This window comes from Elephantulus edwardii, unplaced genomic scaffold (genome assembly GCF_000299155.1).
Source record: "Elephantulus edwardii isolate Elephantulus edwardi_28Jun2011 unplaced genomic scaffold, EleEdw1.0 scaffold00266, whole genome shotgun sequence".
Lineage (NCBI taxonomy): Eukaryota > Metazoa > Chordata > Mammalia > Macroscelidea > Macroscelididae > Elephantulus > Elephantulus edwardii.
The window spans coordinates 764703-782033 of record NW_006400016.1 but is presented as its reverse complement, the minus strand read 5'-3'; the positions used below and the strand labels follow the sequence as shown (position 1 = coordinate 782033).

The 17331-nt window shown below is 48.3% G+C and overlaps 1 protein-coding gene across 1 annotated transcript; it reads left to right on the top strand.

The window, feature by feature from the left end:
* Positions 1 to 1133: 1133 nt before the first annotated feature.
* KIRREL2 (kin of IRRE like 2 (Drosophila)) lies at positions 1134 to 16424 on the top strand. Its single transcript, XM_006899713.1, has 17 exons — positions 1134 to 1375; positions 1790 to 1985; positions 2097 to 2199; positions 2458 to 2607; positions 3307 to 3456; positions 3580 to 3740; positions 4442 to 4589; positions 4841 to 4946; positions 5050 to 5198; positions 5408 to 5535; positions 5630 to 5762; positions 5993 to 6093; positions 6280 to 6499; positions 11437 to 11547; positions 11780 to 11883; positions 12195 to 12260; positions 16089 to 16424. Exons 1-17 carry the CDS (start codon positions 1134 to 1136, stop codon positions 16422 to 16424), a joined length of 2604 nt encoding a protein of 867 aa, XP_006899775.1.
* Positions 16425 to 17331: the final 907 nt, after the last annotated feature.

The window sequence follows — 17331 nt, the reverse complement described above, 5'->3', positions numbered from 1 at the left end:
GTCAAGCTTGCACTATGCCCGTCCTGTATTTGTTTCTGCCTCTGAGTCTTCCTGATGGCTACATCTTCAAATTTTATTACCCTATGCTGGCTAGCTCAGCCTCCCCACTCCAGTATGCAAATACACAAGCACAGAGCCTAGGCTTCTTCTGCTTGCTTATCTCCTAAGGGAATTGAAAGGCTTGCTTGTACTTTCTCTCCGTCTGTGACCCCCTGCTTCCAAGCTACTCCTCTAGGCATCTGGCCTGAGCCCCCAGCCCCCAGTATGATGCGCCCTTTAGTCTTTCTTCTTTTCCACTATTGACTTCTTACCTTCCTCCCACCCTGCCTCTCTCAATCATCTCCTGGGATATCAGCTGAATGAAGAGCTGGGAGTCTGTCACGGGACCCTCACCAGATGGTGTCCCCAGGAACCAGGGCAGAGAAAGCTGTCAGTTGTTGTGACCTTTAATTAGCACAAACCTTCCACCCTCTTCTTTGGCTGTTTTTCGTCTCTGAAAGCTCCTGGGACCTTGAGCTCTCCATCTTTCCATACTGGTGGCCCCACAGGGCCAGGACGACGGGGAAGCAATATCAGGTGTCTGAAAAAACAGCCTCACCCCCTGACTTTCTTCCCAAGACCCAAGAGTCTCTGTGCCAAGCTCAACTGAGTTAAAAATCCAGATGCTAAATAACCATTAAGCCAGAAAAGTTCAGGCTCCCAGACATGGAAATCTGCCCTGCTCCCCAGGACTTTTCCCTCTCCGGCTAAGAAGTCCAGGTCCCCAGTCCTTTCTCCCTTAGGATCCAGGAGCTCAGACCTCCACTCACCCCCCTTGGGACTCAGGACAGATGTTACTGTTTGCTGATTTTCAAATCCTCCTGGGTTGTGTGGGGGCGGGAGAGAGATTGGTGGTTAAATCCACTGGCTTTAAGACTTAAGACCAGATTTTCTGACCCTCTGCCATTCTCCCAACTGCACCCTGATAGAGACAGAGATCCTGAGAGTTCAGTTTCCAGACCTTCAGAAACCCAGCCCTCAGTTCATCACTTTTAACCAGCATGAGACCGAACAACATTAGAATCCTGGGAGGACAACCCCAGAATCTAAGTCCCAAAATAAATCAGAATGTCCCCACATCCCAGGAACGTCAGATGCGGGTCCCCAGACCCCCAGTACGCCTCCTGTCCTGTCCGGGTCCCATCCACCTGCTCAGCCAGCTGCGCAGCTCACCAGCCCACTGGCAGCGTGGGAACGCCCCAGCTGGGCGCACGGAGCTGTCAGGACAAGCTGCGCGGTTCTCAGCCTCTACGCGTCACCGCCCAGCCATCGCTGCTTCTCAGCCGTCGCCCAGCAACCGGGCCGCCGCGGCAGGGGGCCCGCAGAGCGAGGAGAGGTCCTGGGAAAGGAAGGGTCGCGGATTCCTAGATTGTAGGACATGGTACAGCAGGAGCAAGTCAGGCAGAGGGGGTACTTCGGGGAGGGATTTGGAAGCTGGCCCACCCTCCACAGGGTCCTGGTAGCCCTTCAAGGTCCCCTGCGCCCTCTTCCTGACCCGCAAACCCAGGGGAGTCCTGAGCCCAGGCTCCCGCCTCGCCTCTCCCAGGGCGCGGAAACTGGAGCGGCCCCGGGGGACTCCCATTTATAGCTTGGTTTCCACTCTGCGCAGTCCCTCCAGGAGCCGAGCTGAGCGAGTTTCTTCCACTCTTTATCCTCTCTCTCCCTCACTCTGTCCCTCTCACCCTGAAGGGCGCAGATGTCCAGCCCCAGCTGGGTACCCTCTCCTTCAACCAGCTGTTACTGCTTCCAGACCCCAATTTGGCTGGGGAGACCGCCCGCCCCGGGGAGCCTGGCCCAGCGCGCCCCCATTCATCCACATCGCTACCTTGGGAGATTCTGAAAGGGAAAGGGCGGGTCTCCCGGGGGGCGGGCCGGGGCGGGGCGAACGTCCAGGAGCCTCTCTGAGTAGTGCAGAGTTTAAGTGCGCGAAACTGGCTGCAGAGTCGGTCGGAGAAAGCCGAGGAGCGCTCTTGGAGAAGTCCTGGCCGGGAACTGGGAGCTTCGAGCTGGCGCCAGAGTGTCAGGAGGGAAGGGGCTCTGGATCAGGGGGGTGAAAGGTGTTAGAAGTTAGCAACAAGTCGCACGGATATTGGAGATACATACTCAGGATGCTGGCGCCCGCCCTCCTTGTCCTCCTTTGCTGCATTGAAGGGCGTGCAGGTACCTCAAGGGGGAAGCAATGAAAAAGAGAGCTGGCTGCTGGCTTGACTAGGGAGAAGCATACTGAGGACCGACAATCCTGAGTCTGTGGGAAAATTCTAGGGTCCTGGGCTTGTAGGGGCGAGGAGAGAGGGACTTGAGGTTGAAGTTGAGGTCCCGGGATAAGAAGATCTGAAGCCCAGACTCCTGGGTCTTGAAAAGAAAGAGCTCTTGAAAGGGCTAAGCCAAGCTCTATTGTCCCCCTCCTCTTCCTTCTAGACCTGTCGCCCCACTTCTTGCAGCAGCCAGAGGACCTGGTAGTGCTGCTGGGAGAGGAGGCCCGGCTATCGTGTGCCCTGGGCGCGTACTGGGGGCTGGTTCAATGGACTAAGGATGGACTGGCTCTAGGGGGCGAACGCGACCTGCCAGGTGAGGCTGTGTGCTGGCTCAGGAAGGCGCTCGGGGTAGGAGTGCTGTGCCTGGGTTGTGCCTTCACAATTTGACATATTCAAGTTTGGAAGGTAAATGGGCTCATCTGGTGGGCTTGATTTTTGCATTTCTTTGGGTTGGTCAATGGGAGTTGAGGTTTTCGTTTTTATTGTGAAATATCATATAAATAATGCAGAAACTAATGCATAAAACATAAATGGAAGATTTTCCAAATGGTTATAAAATAGATACCCACATAACCAATACCCTGCTCTCTGGAATCCCTCCATAGACCCTTTAGTTAGACTCTCCCCCCCTTCCAGCTGTAGAGATAATAGCCATCCTGACATAACAATTGCTTTTTAGCTTTTCTTTCTGACATTTCCATCCCCAAGTAACTGGATTGGGAAGGGGTTAGAGGCTCTCTGGGCCTAAACACTACTATTCATGAGTTAGAACTAAGGCATAGCTGACCCTCCAGTGGGGTTTCAGAGGCTGTAAATCAAGCAGGACAAGATTGCCTATCTTTCTCCCAAGGAGTAACTTGATGGTTTCAAACTACTTGTCTGTGTGTAGGCAGCACCGGAGCTCGTGTGTTATGGAGGCTGCCTGGGTCACTTTTCTGGTATGGGGTATATGAGCATAGAAGCTTGGGTCTGGAACTCAGACCATGATGTAACTGCCTCTTCCTGACTCCAGGATGGTCCCGCTACTGGATCTCTGGGAATGCAGCCAGTGGCCAACACAACCTCCACATCAGGCCGGTGCAGCTAGAAGATGAAGCACTGTATGAATGTCAAGCCTCACAGGCAGGCCTCCGGTCTCGCCCTGCCCAACTGCATGTATTAGGTAACTATTCATCACTGTGTCTTCTGCAAACCCAAATTGCCTGGGAGTCCAGGGAGCCTAAGGGAATGGTCAGTCTGTGACTCTGGGCCTGAGATCAGCTCTAATCCCCAATTCATCCTGCAGTGCCCCCGGAAGCTCCCCTGGTGCTGGGAAGCCCTGCTGTGTCTCTGGTTGCTGGGGTTCCTGCGAATTTGACCTGTCGGAGCCATGGGGATGCCCGCCCCACACCTGAGCTATTATGGTTCCGAGATGGGGTCCAGCTGGATGGGGCCACCTTCCATCAGGTCAGGTCCAAGTCTTTACTCAGAGAAACTCAAACTCAGATCCACTGTGACTTCAGGCTCAGAGGAGAGAAAGATACGGGCAGGCAGGGTTAAAGTGGACTAGAGTAGTAGATTGCCTGGGTTCCAACCTTGGCTCGATCACTAGTTGATTGACTTTAAATAAGTTAGTTACTTAACCTCTTTGTAACCTTATCTGTAAAATGCAGTTATCTTATCTGAAAAATGGAGATATTAGAACCTTAAGTAAATAACAGTACTTTAATGTTGTTGTTTATGTACCCTCAAGTCAGAACTAACCCATAGCTGATTCTCCAGTGGGTTTTCAGAGGCAGTAAATTGCATAGGAGGAGGTTGCCCATCCTTTTCCACAGAGCAGCTGATGGATTTTAACCACATGCCTTCGGGTTAGTAGCAGAACTCTTTGCCACTAGGCCACAGAACTCAGTACCTTAATCAAATGCAATAATTCAACAAAGTTATATTTCTAAAAGGTACCTTGGTAATATTAAAGCACTCAGCTAATAACCAAGAAGTCAGGGGTTCACATCCACTAGCTACTCCTTGAGAAGAAAATGGACAGTCTGCTTGCACAAAGATGATTGTGGCAAAAAATAAGAGCTTACATGGCTGAAGGAGTGTCTGGCAGGCAGGAAGGCTACATAACGGTGGATGCAGATAGTAAAATAATCCATTACCTCCAGACTCTGAAGGAAGGGACCACTGGGCCAGTGGAGAGCACTTTATTCCTGACCCCTTCCAGCCACGATGATGGAGCCACCTTGGTGTGCCGGGCACGGAGCCAGGCCCTGCCCACTGGAAGAGACACAGCTGTCACATTGAGCTTACAGTGTGAGTGCAGCTGGCTGCTGGGTCCTGCGCCTGAGGTTCTCCCGGGAATGAGGGAGCTGGGACCTGGACTCCTAGATATTAGAAGGCAGGACATGGCTGGGGGTCTGCACACTGGGATACCCGGGGGACAGGTGACTGAAGGCCCAAACCCTTGCAACATCTAGGGGTTGAGGGGTTTGCAACTGGACTCTTTTCCCTTAATGGGTGTGTTCCATGTCCTTGCTCATGCTGACCTTGTCTCACACCCACAGATCCCCCAGTGGTCACTCTGTCAGTAGAACCCCAGACTGTGCAGGAAGGAGAAAAGGTCACATTCCTGTGCCAGGCCACCGCCCAGCCTCCTGTCACTGGCTACCGGTGAGAGCTGTCTTCCCCCACATCAGGGCACAGGGTAGGGCCTGGGCAGGGGTGCTTGGGCTGGGGAGTGGGGGCGACACCAAGAACCTCATCATCTCCGCAGGTGGGCAAAGGGGGAATCCCCGGTGCTCGGGGCCCGTGGGCCAAGGTTAGAGCTTGTGGCAGACGTCTCGTTCCTGATAGAACCAGTGTCCTGCGAGGTCAGCAACGCAGTGGGGAGCGCCAACCGCAGCACTGCGCTCAACGTGCTATGTGAGCGGGGTGGGCTGAACTTGGTTAGAGGCTGGAATGGGAGGCGACCACCCCTGGTTATGGCAAAGAGGGGGTCCTTAGGCGAACGTTGGGATGGAATGAGGTGGGGCAGGCGAGGATATTAATGGAGGAGTTATTGTGGAGCTTTATGGACCCCTACTTGTGGTGACGTCCTTACTCAGCCATCACCTACCCTTCCTCTCTTCCAGTCGGGCCGATTCTGCAGGCAAAGCCCAAATCTGTGGTGGTGGACGTCGGAGAAGACGCCTCATTCAGCTGCTCCTGGCGTGGAAACCCGCCCCCTCGGGTGACGTGGACCCGCCGCGAGGGGGCGCAGGTGAGGCCCGAGTTGGCGGCCGAGGGGCGTGACCAAATGGGCAGGGGGCGGGACATTTCACAGGCCCCGCCCCTTACCGCTCCTCTCGCTCCAGGTGCTGGGTTCTGGCCCCACTTTGCGCCTACGGTCAGTGGGGTCCGAGGATGCTGGCGACTACTTGTGCAAGGCCGAGCCGGGGGCTTCGGGCGTGGGGGGCGGCACTGCGGAAGCAAGGCTGACCGTGAACTGTGAGAAAACTGGGGTTTCTAGAGGATGGGGCGTGCCTTGGGAGAAGCTTGCCCGCGGGGCCTGGGGATGGGAGCTGGGCTTGGGAAGGATAGGTTTTCAGGGGATCTGAGTTTGCGGGAGTGCTGTGGCTTGGTTGGGCATGGTTAGTGGAGAAATCCGCGCGGCTTTATGGAGAAGAGAGTTAGGGGCAGGACCTCTGCTCTGACTGGTCCACAATCTGCACCCCCAGCTCCGCCTGTGGTCACTGCTCTGCGCTCGGCGCCCGCTTTCCTCCGGGGCCCCGCCCGACTCCAGTGCCTAGTGTTCGCCTCCCCTTCCCCAGAAGCTGTGGTAAGGAAATGTTCCCCAGCCATGACCCACCAAGCTGTAATCCCTGGCCTCCACAGACGCTCCCAAGCTGCTGGAAACCCCAAACCTGTCGATTTTGTGACATCCCACTCTACTCTTCCCCAGCCTCACCCCACCACCCCCCTACCCGCACCCCATCTTGGCGACCTCACTTGTTTGTGTCCCCAGGTCTGGTCTTGGGATGAGGGCTTTTTGGCAGCGGGGTCGCGAGGCCGATTCTTAGTGGAGACGTTCCCTGCTCCCGAGAGCCTCGAGGGACAGGGCCCGGGCCTCATCTCTGTGCTGCACATTTCGGGTACCCAGGAATCGGACTTTAGCAGGGGCTTCAACTGCAGTGCCCGGAACCGGCTGGGCGAGGAAGGCACCCACGTCAGCCTGGGCCGAAGAGGTGAGAATCCCAGACCTGGAGCCCTCAAATTTGTCGCCAACCTCCCACAAACTCAAGGATTTCCAAGCTGATGACAACCCCGACTTAGAGTCTAAAATAGAGGATCCTGTACCTCGACACCCTAAATTTATGGGTCTCTGGATCCTGAGACACCCAAAATAATTCCCTCAAATATAGCGCCTTGAGAGACCTAAGCGAGCCCTTGGTGGCTTAGTGGTAAGAAGTTGTGGTGCCAGCCCAAAGGCTCATAGGTTGAATCCATTTGTTATTCCATGGGAGAAAGATGGACTATCTCCTCCCATGTGGTTTACTGCCTCTTAAAACTCCTGGAGGTCCCAGAGGCACACGGTTCAAATCCACCAGATGCTCTGCCGGGAAAAGGAGGAACAATCTCCTCCTGTACCAGTCAGATCTGATTTGACGGTACGCTCACACACACACACACACACACACACACACACACACACAAACAATAAATAAATAAATAAATTAAAAAAAAAAAACAAAAAACCAAAACTCCTGGAGGGTCAGCTATGAGTCAAGTTATTCCACGGTATCTAACAACACAGATTTTAACATGTTGTTGTTATGTGCCATCGAGTCCCCTGCGACTCATAGTGACCTTATTATGCACAGCAGCTATGAATTCTGCCCCATCCTGAGCCAGTCTCACTGAGGTAATCTCACCATCTCTGACACACCTGTCCCCATAACTCCAGCTACTGTGACAATTCATCTCATTGACCTTCTTCCTCTTCTGTACTGTCCCTTAGCCCTTTCAAGCATGATGTCCTTCTCCAAAGACTGGTCCCTCCTGGCAACAAGTACAAAGTATGCCAGACAGAGCTTCAAAACTCCTTACCTCCAATGAGCAACTTGGTTTCACCTTCCCTAGGATAGACCTGTTTTCTTGGCAGTCCATGGTATGTTCAATACTCTTCTCCAGTACCACAATTCAGAGACATTGATTCTTCTATTATCCTTAGTCCTTGTCTAGCTCTCTGATGTGTAGCAACTAATTGTGAAGACTGTGGCCTGATTCAGCGCACCTTTGTCTCCACACTGACACGATTGTTCTTCAGTACTCTGGAGAGGTCTCTGACAGAAGATTTTTCTAATGCAATTCATCTTCTGATTTCTTGATTACTGGTGCCAAAAGCGTAGATTGTGGAACCAAGCAATTGTTAACAATCTCAATCTCTTCTCCATCTGAAAAAGGTGCTACCAATTGGTACAGTGGTGAGAATCTTTGTTTTCTTGATTTTAATGTAGTAAATGGCTTTTTAAAAAAATTATTTTATTAATTTTAATGAACATTTACAGAGATTTTGGATTTCCATTCATTCATTGTTGCACTATTTTCTCTCCCCCCCGTTTGTTCCTCTCTTTTTTCCCCCCTTGAAAGTCTGTTTTAAGTGACCCATTACCTCAGTGCTTGTCAAAACCAGTTCTGATTAATCTCCTTTGTCAGTGTGTCCTTTTGCCATTCCCTATCTGAGAATTATTTCACCCTGATTCATAAGGAAAAGGGAACAGCATATTCTCTTAGCTATTTCCTGCTGAAAAGGTATGCTGTAGGTTTCAGGGTGAAGATCTTCTCTCACTACTCTAAAGGGTCCCTTTGGCAATAGAAAACATGTAGACTATTGTGGAATTGATTTTGGAATTTAGATGCACTGTTATCAATTGTGCTTAGCCATACAAAGATGCATCATGGAACTGTTGCAGCCTAGAAGACACAAATTTAACAAGTTAAAAGTACATGAGTAAAAAATTAAAAGCAATAATATTCCAAGTAGAGGTTCGAACAGTGGCGTAAATCAAGTTACAGAGGGAAGGTAGTTCTTAAAAGAAAAGGTTTATTGACTAGCACTTTGTCTATTATAGTATAAAGGTTAGGAACCACAAGATGTAGAGGCTCAACTATATCATTCATTGTTCTTAAGTCCTGGACCAAATTCCATCTGCCACTGGGTTGTTTTACAACTCGGAAGTCCACATGCAAGGCAGAGGTGAAGTAAGGAACTGCTTATGAGGTTTTCTGTCAATTCCAACAACTAAGAAACAGTGAGAGAAGTTGGGACCTCGGAAGGCTTTTAGGACCAAACAGTAGGCTCTTGTGTCCAGGAGAAAATGAATATACTTACCAGTAATGTTAATGCTCACCCCCCGGCTCTTCTGGGAGCATCTGAATTGTTAAAGTGTCCTCCTTCATTTCCAGCTGGGAGCTGGGGCCTGTCAGTCCTGTCAGCCACGAGGACCTGCTGTGAGTCGCCCTTGGCCAAGTGTCCTTCAGATCCACACTTAAAGCAAGTGAGGGGAGCTTCCTCTCTACTCCCTTGCCTATCTGTGGCTCTTGTCTGTGACACTGTCTACTGAATTAACCCAGATTTCCACAGTGGAAGCAATTCTGACCTCCTTTATTACCTTTGGGTGGCATTGTTTATGAGTAAGACTTCCTTTTCCTGACACAGGCTCTAAACTGGCAGCAATAGCTGCCCCAATAATTTTGGCCATTCTCTGGTCTTTTCTCTTCCCTCTAGATCCCAGTTGTTAGACACAAATTTGACTAACAAGTTATAAGTACATGAGTCAAAAATTATGGAAAAGTAAAAGAAAGGATTCTTTCATTGTTTTACAAACCCTCCCCCAGGTCCCCTCCACCATGTAGCCCTCGCTCTAGACTCCTGTGATGACAGAAGTACCTAGTCATATATCTCTTTTAAACAGTTTTCTCCCTCATCTGTTTCAGTGCAATATACATTATTGAACCCATCTTTCTCAGTCTCTCCCCAACCCGAAGGTCAGTCCTATTTTACAACAGTGGCACCATGCAGTATTTGTCCTTTTGTGGCTGAGATGCTTCATTCAGCATAATGTCCTCCAGAGTCACGCATTTTGAATAATATTGCATGAGTTCCTTGTTTTTCAATGCAGCATAGTATTCTATTGTGTGAATATACCACAGCTTCTCTATCCATCCGTTTGTTGATGGGTACTTAGGTTGTTTCCAACTCCTCGCTATTTTGAACAAAGCTGCAATGGTCTCTTTGGGGTATATTCCTAGTAGTGGAACTGCTGGGTCAAATGCTATCTTTATTTTCAACTTTTTGAGAAAGTACCATACCGCCTTCCACAGTGGTTGCACCATTTTACACTCCTACCAACAGTGAATGAGGGTTCCAGTTTCTCCACAACCTTGCCAGCATTTTTTGCTTGCTGTTCTGTTAAACTTTTCTATTCTTACTGGGGTGAGATGATGTCTCATAGTTGTTTTAATTTGCTTCTCTCTTAGAGCTAGGGATTTTGAACATTTCTTCATGTGTTTGTTGGCCATCTGAATGTCTTCTTTGGTGAAGTGTCTGTTCATATCCTGTGCCCATTTTTCTATTGGATTATTTCCCTTTTTCTTGTTGTGGTGCTCAAGTATTTTATAAATTCTGGATATAAGTCCCTTATCTGATATGTTATTACCTTTTCCAGTCGGTAGCTTCCCTTTTAACCCTGTTGGAGAAGTTTTTGGATGTGCACAGGGATTTGATTCTTAGATGATCCCATTCATCTGCTTTATCTTCTCCTGGTTGTAGGTTATGGCTTTTTCTTATTATCACAGATCAGCTGGGAGTTTCAGATGTGTTAGTTAGCAACCCAACACTTAACCTGTTACAGTTTTCACACTTTACTGCCCTAGAGACAGGATCCTCACTACAAGACCAACAGTCAACTTTATGATAAATGGAGAAAGGATTGAAGCTGTCAATGGTTTCATCTTGCTTGAATCAGCAAGCAGCACCCTTGGTACCAGCCGTCAGAAAAGCTAGAGACATATTGCATTGGACAAGTCTGCTGTCAGGGGCCTCTCCAAAATTATGAAGAACAATGATGTCAGTCTGAAGACTAAAGTGTGCCTGATTCAAGCCATGGTTTTCTCAATCACCTGCTACACATCAGAGAGCTGGACAATGAATAAAAGATGACATAGAATTGATGTCTTTGAGTTGTGGTGCTAGAGAAGAGTATTGAATATACCATGGACTGCCAAGAGAACAAAAATATGTCTTGGAAAAAGTGCAGTCAGAGTGTTCCTTTGGAGGCAAGGATGGTGAAACTTTATCTTTCATATTTTGGACAGGAAGCAAGGCTACTCCTTGAAGGCAAGGATTAGGAAGCTCTGTCTAACATACTTTGGGCACATTGCAAGGAGGGACCAGTCCTTGGAGAGGGAGATCATGCTTGGGAGGGTGGAGGAACAAGGTTGGAGGGAAAGACCCTTGATGAGATGGATTGACTCAGTGACTGGGGTAATGGGGGTAGGTGTGTCACAGACAATAAGATTGGCTTAGGACATATCAGGGTTCAGATCTGTTGCACATAGGGTTGCACATTACAACAACAACAAAGCAAGGTGAGGCTATTCTGTAGGAAAAAAATTACTTGGAAAGATGGAGGGTCAGCAAAGGAGAGGAAGAACCCCCAAAAGATGGATTGACATAGTGATGTAAGCTTTGGGCTCTAGTTTTTTGAGAGATGATGAGGATGGCACAGAAGGTGGTAGGGTTCAGGTTGGCTGTTTGTCCCTGTAAGTTGTACTCAACTCGGCAGCACCTAACAACAGAGTCAGTTCTGACTTAAAAGACTCTCTATTGGTTTTCTGAGAGGCTTTAAATGGCAGAGGAGATTGTGTCTCTCTCGCTTGGAGCTGCTGGTGGATTGAACTTTTGGAGATGCCCAGCCTTTGAGTTAGCAGTGCAACTTACTCCAGGCTCTGTTACCAGACTTCCACCAGGGAGCCTCGAAACCTGGTTTAAATACATGGACTAAAGCCTTGAGAATCTCCAAACTTGGTAACCTTTTGTGTTCCAGGGACTTCGACCTTAGAGTCCCTTTTCCCTAGTTATTCCTCAGTCCCCTCAGAATGCCCCCTCTCCTCTCTGCAGATTTGCTGCCCATTGTGCACATTGTGGCCACTGTGGCCGCCGCGGCCACCACTCTTGTTTTGGTCATCACTGGGGTGGCTCTCTGCTGCTGGCACCATGGCAAAGGTCAGTGCCCCAGGCCTTGGAACTCGGCCCCAGTCTCCCTCTCTATCCCGGTCAGGTTTGCTTTCTCCCTTAAACCCTAACCCTCCCCTCAGGGTTATACTCATAGCCCTGAGCAGGTCTGAATTCCATTGGTTCCCAGGATCGCTAGTCCAACTGCCCCAGTCCTCTCTCCTCCCTCTTGTTGTTCTCCACAAACTGACCTGCCTCATTGCTTACCTCCATGCTGTCCTGGCCTTAGCTTCCTTCTCCAAGCAAAAGAACCTAGTTCGAATCCCAGGCAGCAGTGACGTCTCCAGTTCTCGGGGGCCTGAGGAAGAGGAGATGACCAGTGGAGAAGACCCGGTAGGATGCCATCATCTCAGACTCCAGTGTGCTTCTAGACCCAAAAAGCATCCAGACCCACCTGTGCTCCCAATCTCAACTAGGCCCTAAACTCAAACAGTACCCCAGTCCTAACAGTGATCCCAGACCCAATGTCCTGAAGTCTGCAAATCCCTCTGACCCAACTATTGCCTAGATCCAGCATGTCCCCAGCACTGCCTTTGAGCTTCTGGATACACTTAGACTCTCTACCTTGACGTTCTCCCATCGGCTGAGGGTCCTAGGGGTCTGGTATGACAGAGCATCCTGTCTGACTGACCATTTATCCCCAGGGCCCCATCATTCACACAGACCACAGTAACCCGGGTCTAGATGACGAGGGAGCTCTGGAGCCCAAGGTGAGTGTTGAGAGAGGGAAAGGGCCTCTTCACTGTGCCTCCAGCTTTCTGCCTGCTCTGACTCCTCCTCTTCTATTCCCTAGCTCCCACAACTAGGACCTAACCCTCTCTTCTCCTCCTCTCTCTCTCTTTTTTAAAGTGTGTGTGTGTGTGTGTGTGTGTGTGTGTGTGCGCGCGCGCGCGCGCACTGTCAAATCGGATCTGACTGGCACAGGAGGGGATTGTCCCTCCTTCTCCAGCAGAGCATCTGGTGGATTCGAACCATGTACCTTTGGGACTGCAGTGCAGCTTCTTGCCGCTAGGCCACCAGAGCTTGCTCCTCTTCTCCTCTTGAGCTATCTCACCCACCTCCACTGCCCATGTGCCTGTCTCAGGACTGGCCTCTCTCCTGAGCCCCAGATCAGAGAATGCTCTGCCTGTATTTTGTGTATCTGTTTCAGTCATGTTTTTAGGCCTCCTCGATGTCTTCCCTTCCTCAAACACCATCTTTGGATCATACACTAGCCAGTATACCCCCAAATCTGTCCCTCCTCGGGGAACCACTTCAGGTGTCCCCATTGAACCCAGTACCCCGTCCTGAGTCCTCTTTATCCTTTGTATCTAGAATACACTGGACCAGAAACATACTCATTTCCCCAGAGCTACTTCATCCCTCTTTTTTTTTAATACAATTTTTATTTTATACTGGTTTACTTACAAAGTTCATATACATTGTTATTCACACTGGATCTTTCCCATTTCCTTTACCCACACCTCCCTCTACCCATCAAATTGTACGACCCTATGATTAAACCCTCACTCCCACCCACCCTTCCCCTCTTGGAACATGTACATAATGAGGTACCATCTCACTCCAGTAACAGTGGCAAAGTTTAACAGGCAGCAAGTAATAGATGTTGGAGAGGATGTGGTGAGAAAGAAACTCATATATTGTTGGTGGGATTATGAAATGGTGCAACCATTCTGGAGGGCTGTTTGGCACTTCCTCAAAAAAGCTGAACATAGAAATTCCACATGACTCAAGTATTCCACTACTTGGAACATACCCTGAGAAAATGAGAACTGAGGCACAAACTGAGATTTGTACACCAATGTTCATAGCAGCATTATTCACCATCACAAAAACATGGAGAGAGCCCAAATGTTCAACCACAAACAAATGGATTGAGAAATTAATTAAAATTAATTAATTAATTGATAAATTAAATTCCACACAGTGGAATACTATGCGGCATGCAGGAGCAATGATTTTGTAAATTATTACCTAACTTGGGAGGGACTAGAGAGCATTATGCTGAGTGAACTAATTCAGTCCCACAAGGATAAATATTGCATAAGACCATTATTATAGAATGACTATAAGGATCCAGGAGGGGTGGGAGTGGTTGGAAGCAGAGGGATGTGGATGTGCAGGGGGAGATGGGGATTAATCATGGGGTTATACAATTTGATGAGGGGTGAGGGAATTTGAAAGAATTTGCTCTTGAAAACAGTGTATTCGAATTTTATAAATAAACTAGTAGAAAATTTTTAAAAAATTAAAAAAAAATAGAAAGAAGAAAAAAAGAAGAGTCCCTATCTCACCACATCGTCTCCAACATTTGTTACTTGCCACCCTGTTAAAGTTTGCCACTACTGGAATGAGATGGTATCTCATTGTGGTTTTGATTTGCATCTCTCTTATTGCCAGTGATTTTGAACATTTCTTCAAGTGTCTGTTGGCCATCTAATGTCCTCCTCTGTGAAAATGCTTTTCATGTCTTTTGCCCATTTTGTAATTACATTATCAGTGTGTGTGTGTGTGTGTGTGTGTGTGTAGGCCCTGTAGGATTCTGTAAACTTTTGATATGAGACCCTTGTCTGAAATACTATTGCCAAATGTTTTTTTCCCAGTCAGTAGGTTTTCTTTTCAATCTGTTGGAAAAATGTTTTTGATGTGCACGGGATTTAATCTTTAGGAGGTCCCTTTCATCATTTTTATCCTCTCCAGATTATGCATTTCATTTCTGGCTGTATTTGACAGCCTCTTTATACCATAGACTAGGCCTTCTAAGCTTGATCCCTTATGAACTTTATGGTTTTGGGCTTTACTCCCAGGTCTCTGATCCACCTTGAGGTGATTTTTGTGTGTGGTGTGAGATGTGGATCCTGTTTCAGCTTTCTGCAGGTAGCATTCCCATTTTACCAGCACCATTTATTAAAGAGGTTGTCATTTCTCTATTTGATAGGTTTCATTTCCTTGTTGAATATCAGTTTATCATAGATAGATGGATTCATTTCTGGGTTCTCCATTCTGTTCCATTGGTCTATGTGCCTGTCATTGTACTGTGCTGTTTTGGTTACTACCGTTGTATAGTAGGTTTTGAAGTCAGGTAATGCTACTATGCCTTCCACTTCAGTTTTGGTTTCCAAAAGTGTTTTGCTTATTTAAGGTCTCTTTCCTCTCCAAATAAACTTGGCAATTTCCCTTTTGATCTCATTGAAAAATGAATTTGATACCTGTATTAGGATTGTGTTGAGCATGTAGATTGCTTTTGGTAGGATTGTCATTTTCACAATATTGAGTCTTCCTATCCATGAACAGGACACATTTTTCCACTTGTTTAGGTCTTTCATCTTTCTTTTATTCAGCTCAGACATTTCTGGTTCTAGGAATCCTGTGCTTTCCCTACCCCAGGCTCCGTCATTGTTCCTGTTTTCCTGTATCTGTCTTCAACTTTCCTAGTAGCCAGCCATGGCTACACTGTCTTCAATTTCTCTGTCCTAGTCCTAATAATGCAACTTTGCCTATGTTTGCACAGTCTCAGGCACGGCCACTGTGACCTGGGTTTCTCCATCCAGCCCCAATCACTTCACGTTAGTGTTGCTGCCATCTCTGTGGCTGAAGGTCTCCCCACAACAGCAGCAGGTGCTCTGCTGTGTCTTCTCCATTATAGCCCTGTTTGGTGATTTGTCTTTTCCCTGTTAGCCTAGGGTCCCTGGAGACAGAGTCTTAGATCTATCCTAGTGGCAGATGTCTGTAACAAAACCTCAGGCACAACACAGCATACAATCATTAGGGATTGTTAGCTCTTGTCACCAAGTATCACCTTGGTGGCCTTACATGTGTCACAGAGAATTGTGCTCCATAGGGTTTATTGTAGTGGGTTTTTTTGGTTGTTTGGTGTTTTGTTTGTTTCAGAGACTTACAGTATTTTTTTTTAATTCTTATACATTTTCTTTTCTATTATTAATTCCATTTAGTTAATGCAATGAATTATAATGTCACATCCAGCCCCCGTCATACGTTGCTTTCCTCGTCATGCAACCTACGTATTTAGTAATTATTGTTCCCCTTTTCCTCCCTTCTTATCCCTGTTAACCCTCCAAGATTAAAAAAAAACAAACCACCACCAACTACAGGGTTTTTAATGACCAATTTGTCAGAGGTAGGACCTTTTGCCTGAAGTGTCTCTGGCTGCACTTGAACTTCCAACTTTTACTTAGCGGTTAAGTATGTTCAGGACACAGGGACTCCCTAGGGCTGGTCGGCATCTTGGTTTTGATCTCTCGCTCTCTGCATCTCTTTCCACAGCATCACCATTCAGCAGGCCTCTCTCCATCCCTCCGTGTCTCCATCATCTCTGCCTGTTTCCTTCTGCCCCTTTGTCTCCTGCCACTGTTCTTCTGTCTCACTTTCTCTCTCTGCCAGTCTATAAGCCTGTCTGTCCCAAAGTCTCTGTCCTTTCCGCTTTCTCTGGGTCTGACATTGTTTCTGTGTGTCTCCATCAAGTTACCCTCACCTGCTGAACCCACCCATTCCTAACCAAATCTCATCTTTCCCCTTAGGACCCAACCAATGGTTATTACAAGGTCCGAGGAGTCAGTATGAGCCTGAGCCTTGGTGAAGCCCCTGGAGGAGGTCTCTTTCTACCACCCATCTCTCCCCTTGGGCCACCAGCAACACCCACCTTCTATGACTTCAGCCCGCACCTGGGCATGGCTCCCCCCTGCAGACTGTATAGGGCCCGGGCAGGTTACCTTACCACACCCCATCCTCGAGCTTTCACCAACTACATCAAACCCACGTCCTTTGGACCTCCAGACCTGGCCCCTGGGACTCCCCCCTTCCCATATGCTGCTTTCTCCACACCCAGCCACCCCCGCCTCCAGACTCATGTGTGACACTTCTCTGACTGAAGATTTCTGGGATCATCAACTCACCATATTATATTATCCTGACTTCTGAGGAACCAGAATAAGTTAGCAACCTTATGCCTCCAAAATAGAACTTGGTGGGGAGGGTAAGATCATTTCATCTGTATGGGTCATTGATGTTGTCAATTCAGTCAAAAGAGGACAAGGTGTGGGCATGTTGCTTCTCCACTAGAAAAGATCTTCCAAATGGTACTTGGGTAGAAGATGTCCCTGGGGGAAGATATTTCAAGATGACTCCCTGTATGGTGAAGATAAGTAGAGAGAGGAGGCGAAGGTGAAGGGTAAGACAAGCCCACTGGAGCCTGGCTCTCCTTGAGGGGCGCGCTATTTGGCCAATGGGAGCACAGCCATTTGTTCACTCCCTGAACCCAAAGTTGACCACCATCTTGATTCCTTGTACCTTCCTTAAAATCCCAGAAAGAAGTGGACCCAAGGAATGAGGATAGGGTAAGAACTGTAATGGGAGGTGAGGGAGTGCTGGTAATGAAGGGGAATCTGGGGATGAGCATATTTATGTTTCATTAAAAAACAAAAAAGTCAAAGGAGTTGGTGTGTCTTGGGGACTCTCCAGCATCATTCCTCTCCATCAAGGCAGTTGTCCACCAAACCTGTCTCTAGACATTCCTTTTATCCCAGTCTGTGAGGGTGCTACCAAGGCGCCCTGGTGATATAGTGGGCTGCTAACCAAAAGGTTGGTAATTCAAATCCAACAACTGCTCCTCATGTAGAAAGGTGGAGGTCTCCTTCTGTAAAGTTTTGTAGCCTCTCAGAGCCAGAGGAAGGTCTGATCCACTGACAGAATAAGTTTTGGCTTGTGATATTAGGGAGCTGGAGAAGTAAAGCCATTACCTCACGACTCTAGTGCTTTGAGCAC

What these genes read in the sequence shown, in the direction of transcription:
- KIRREL2 (XM_006899713.1), top strand. Translation starts at nt 1,134, where the DNA reads ATGCGGGTCCCCAGACCCCCAGTACGCCTCCTGTCCTGTCCGGGTCCC. An exon ending in CGAAACTGGCTGCAGAGTCG is followed by an intron (nt 1,986 to 2,096) that starts GTCGGAGAAAGC and finishes GGGGGGTGAAAG; the next exon opens with GTGTTAGAAGTTAGCAACAA. An exon ending in AGGGAGCTCTGGAGCCCAAG is followed by an intron (nt 12,261 to 16,088) that starts GTGAGTGTTGAG and finishes CTTTCCCCTTAG; the next exon opens with GACCCAACCAATGGTTATTA.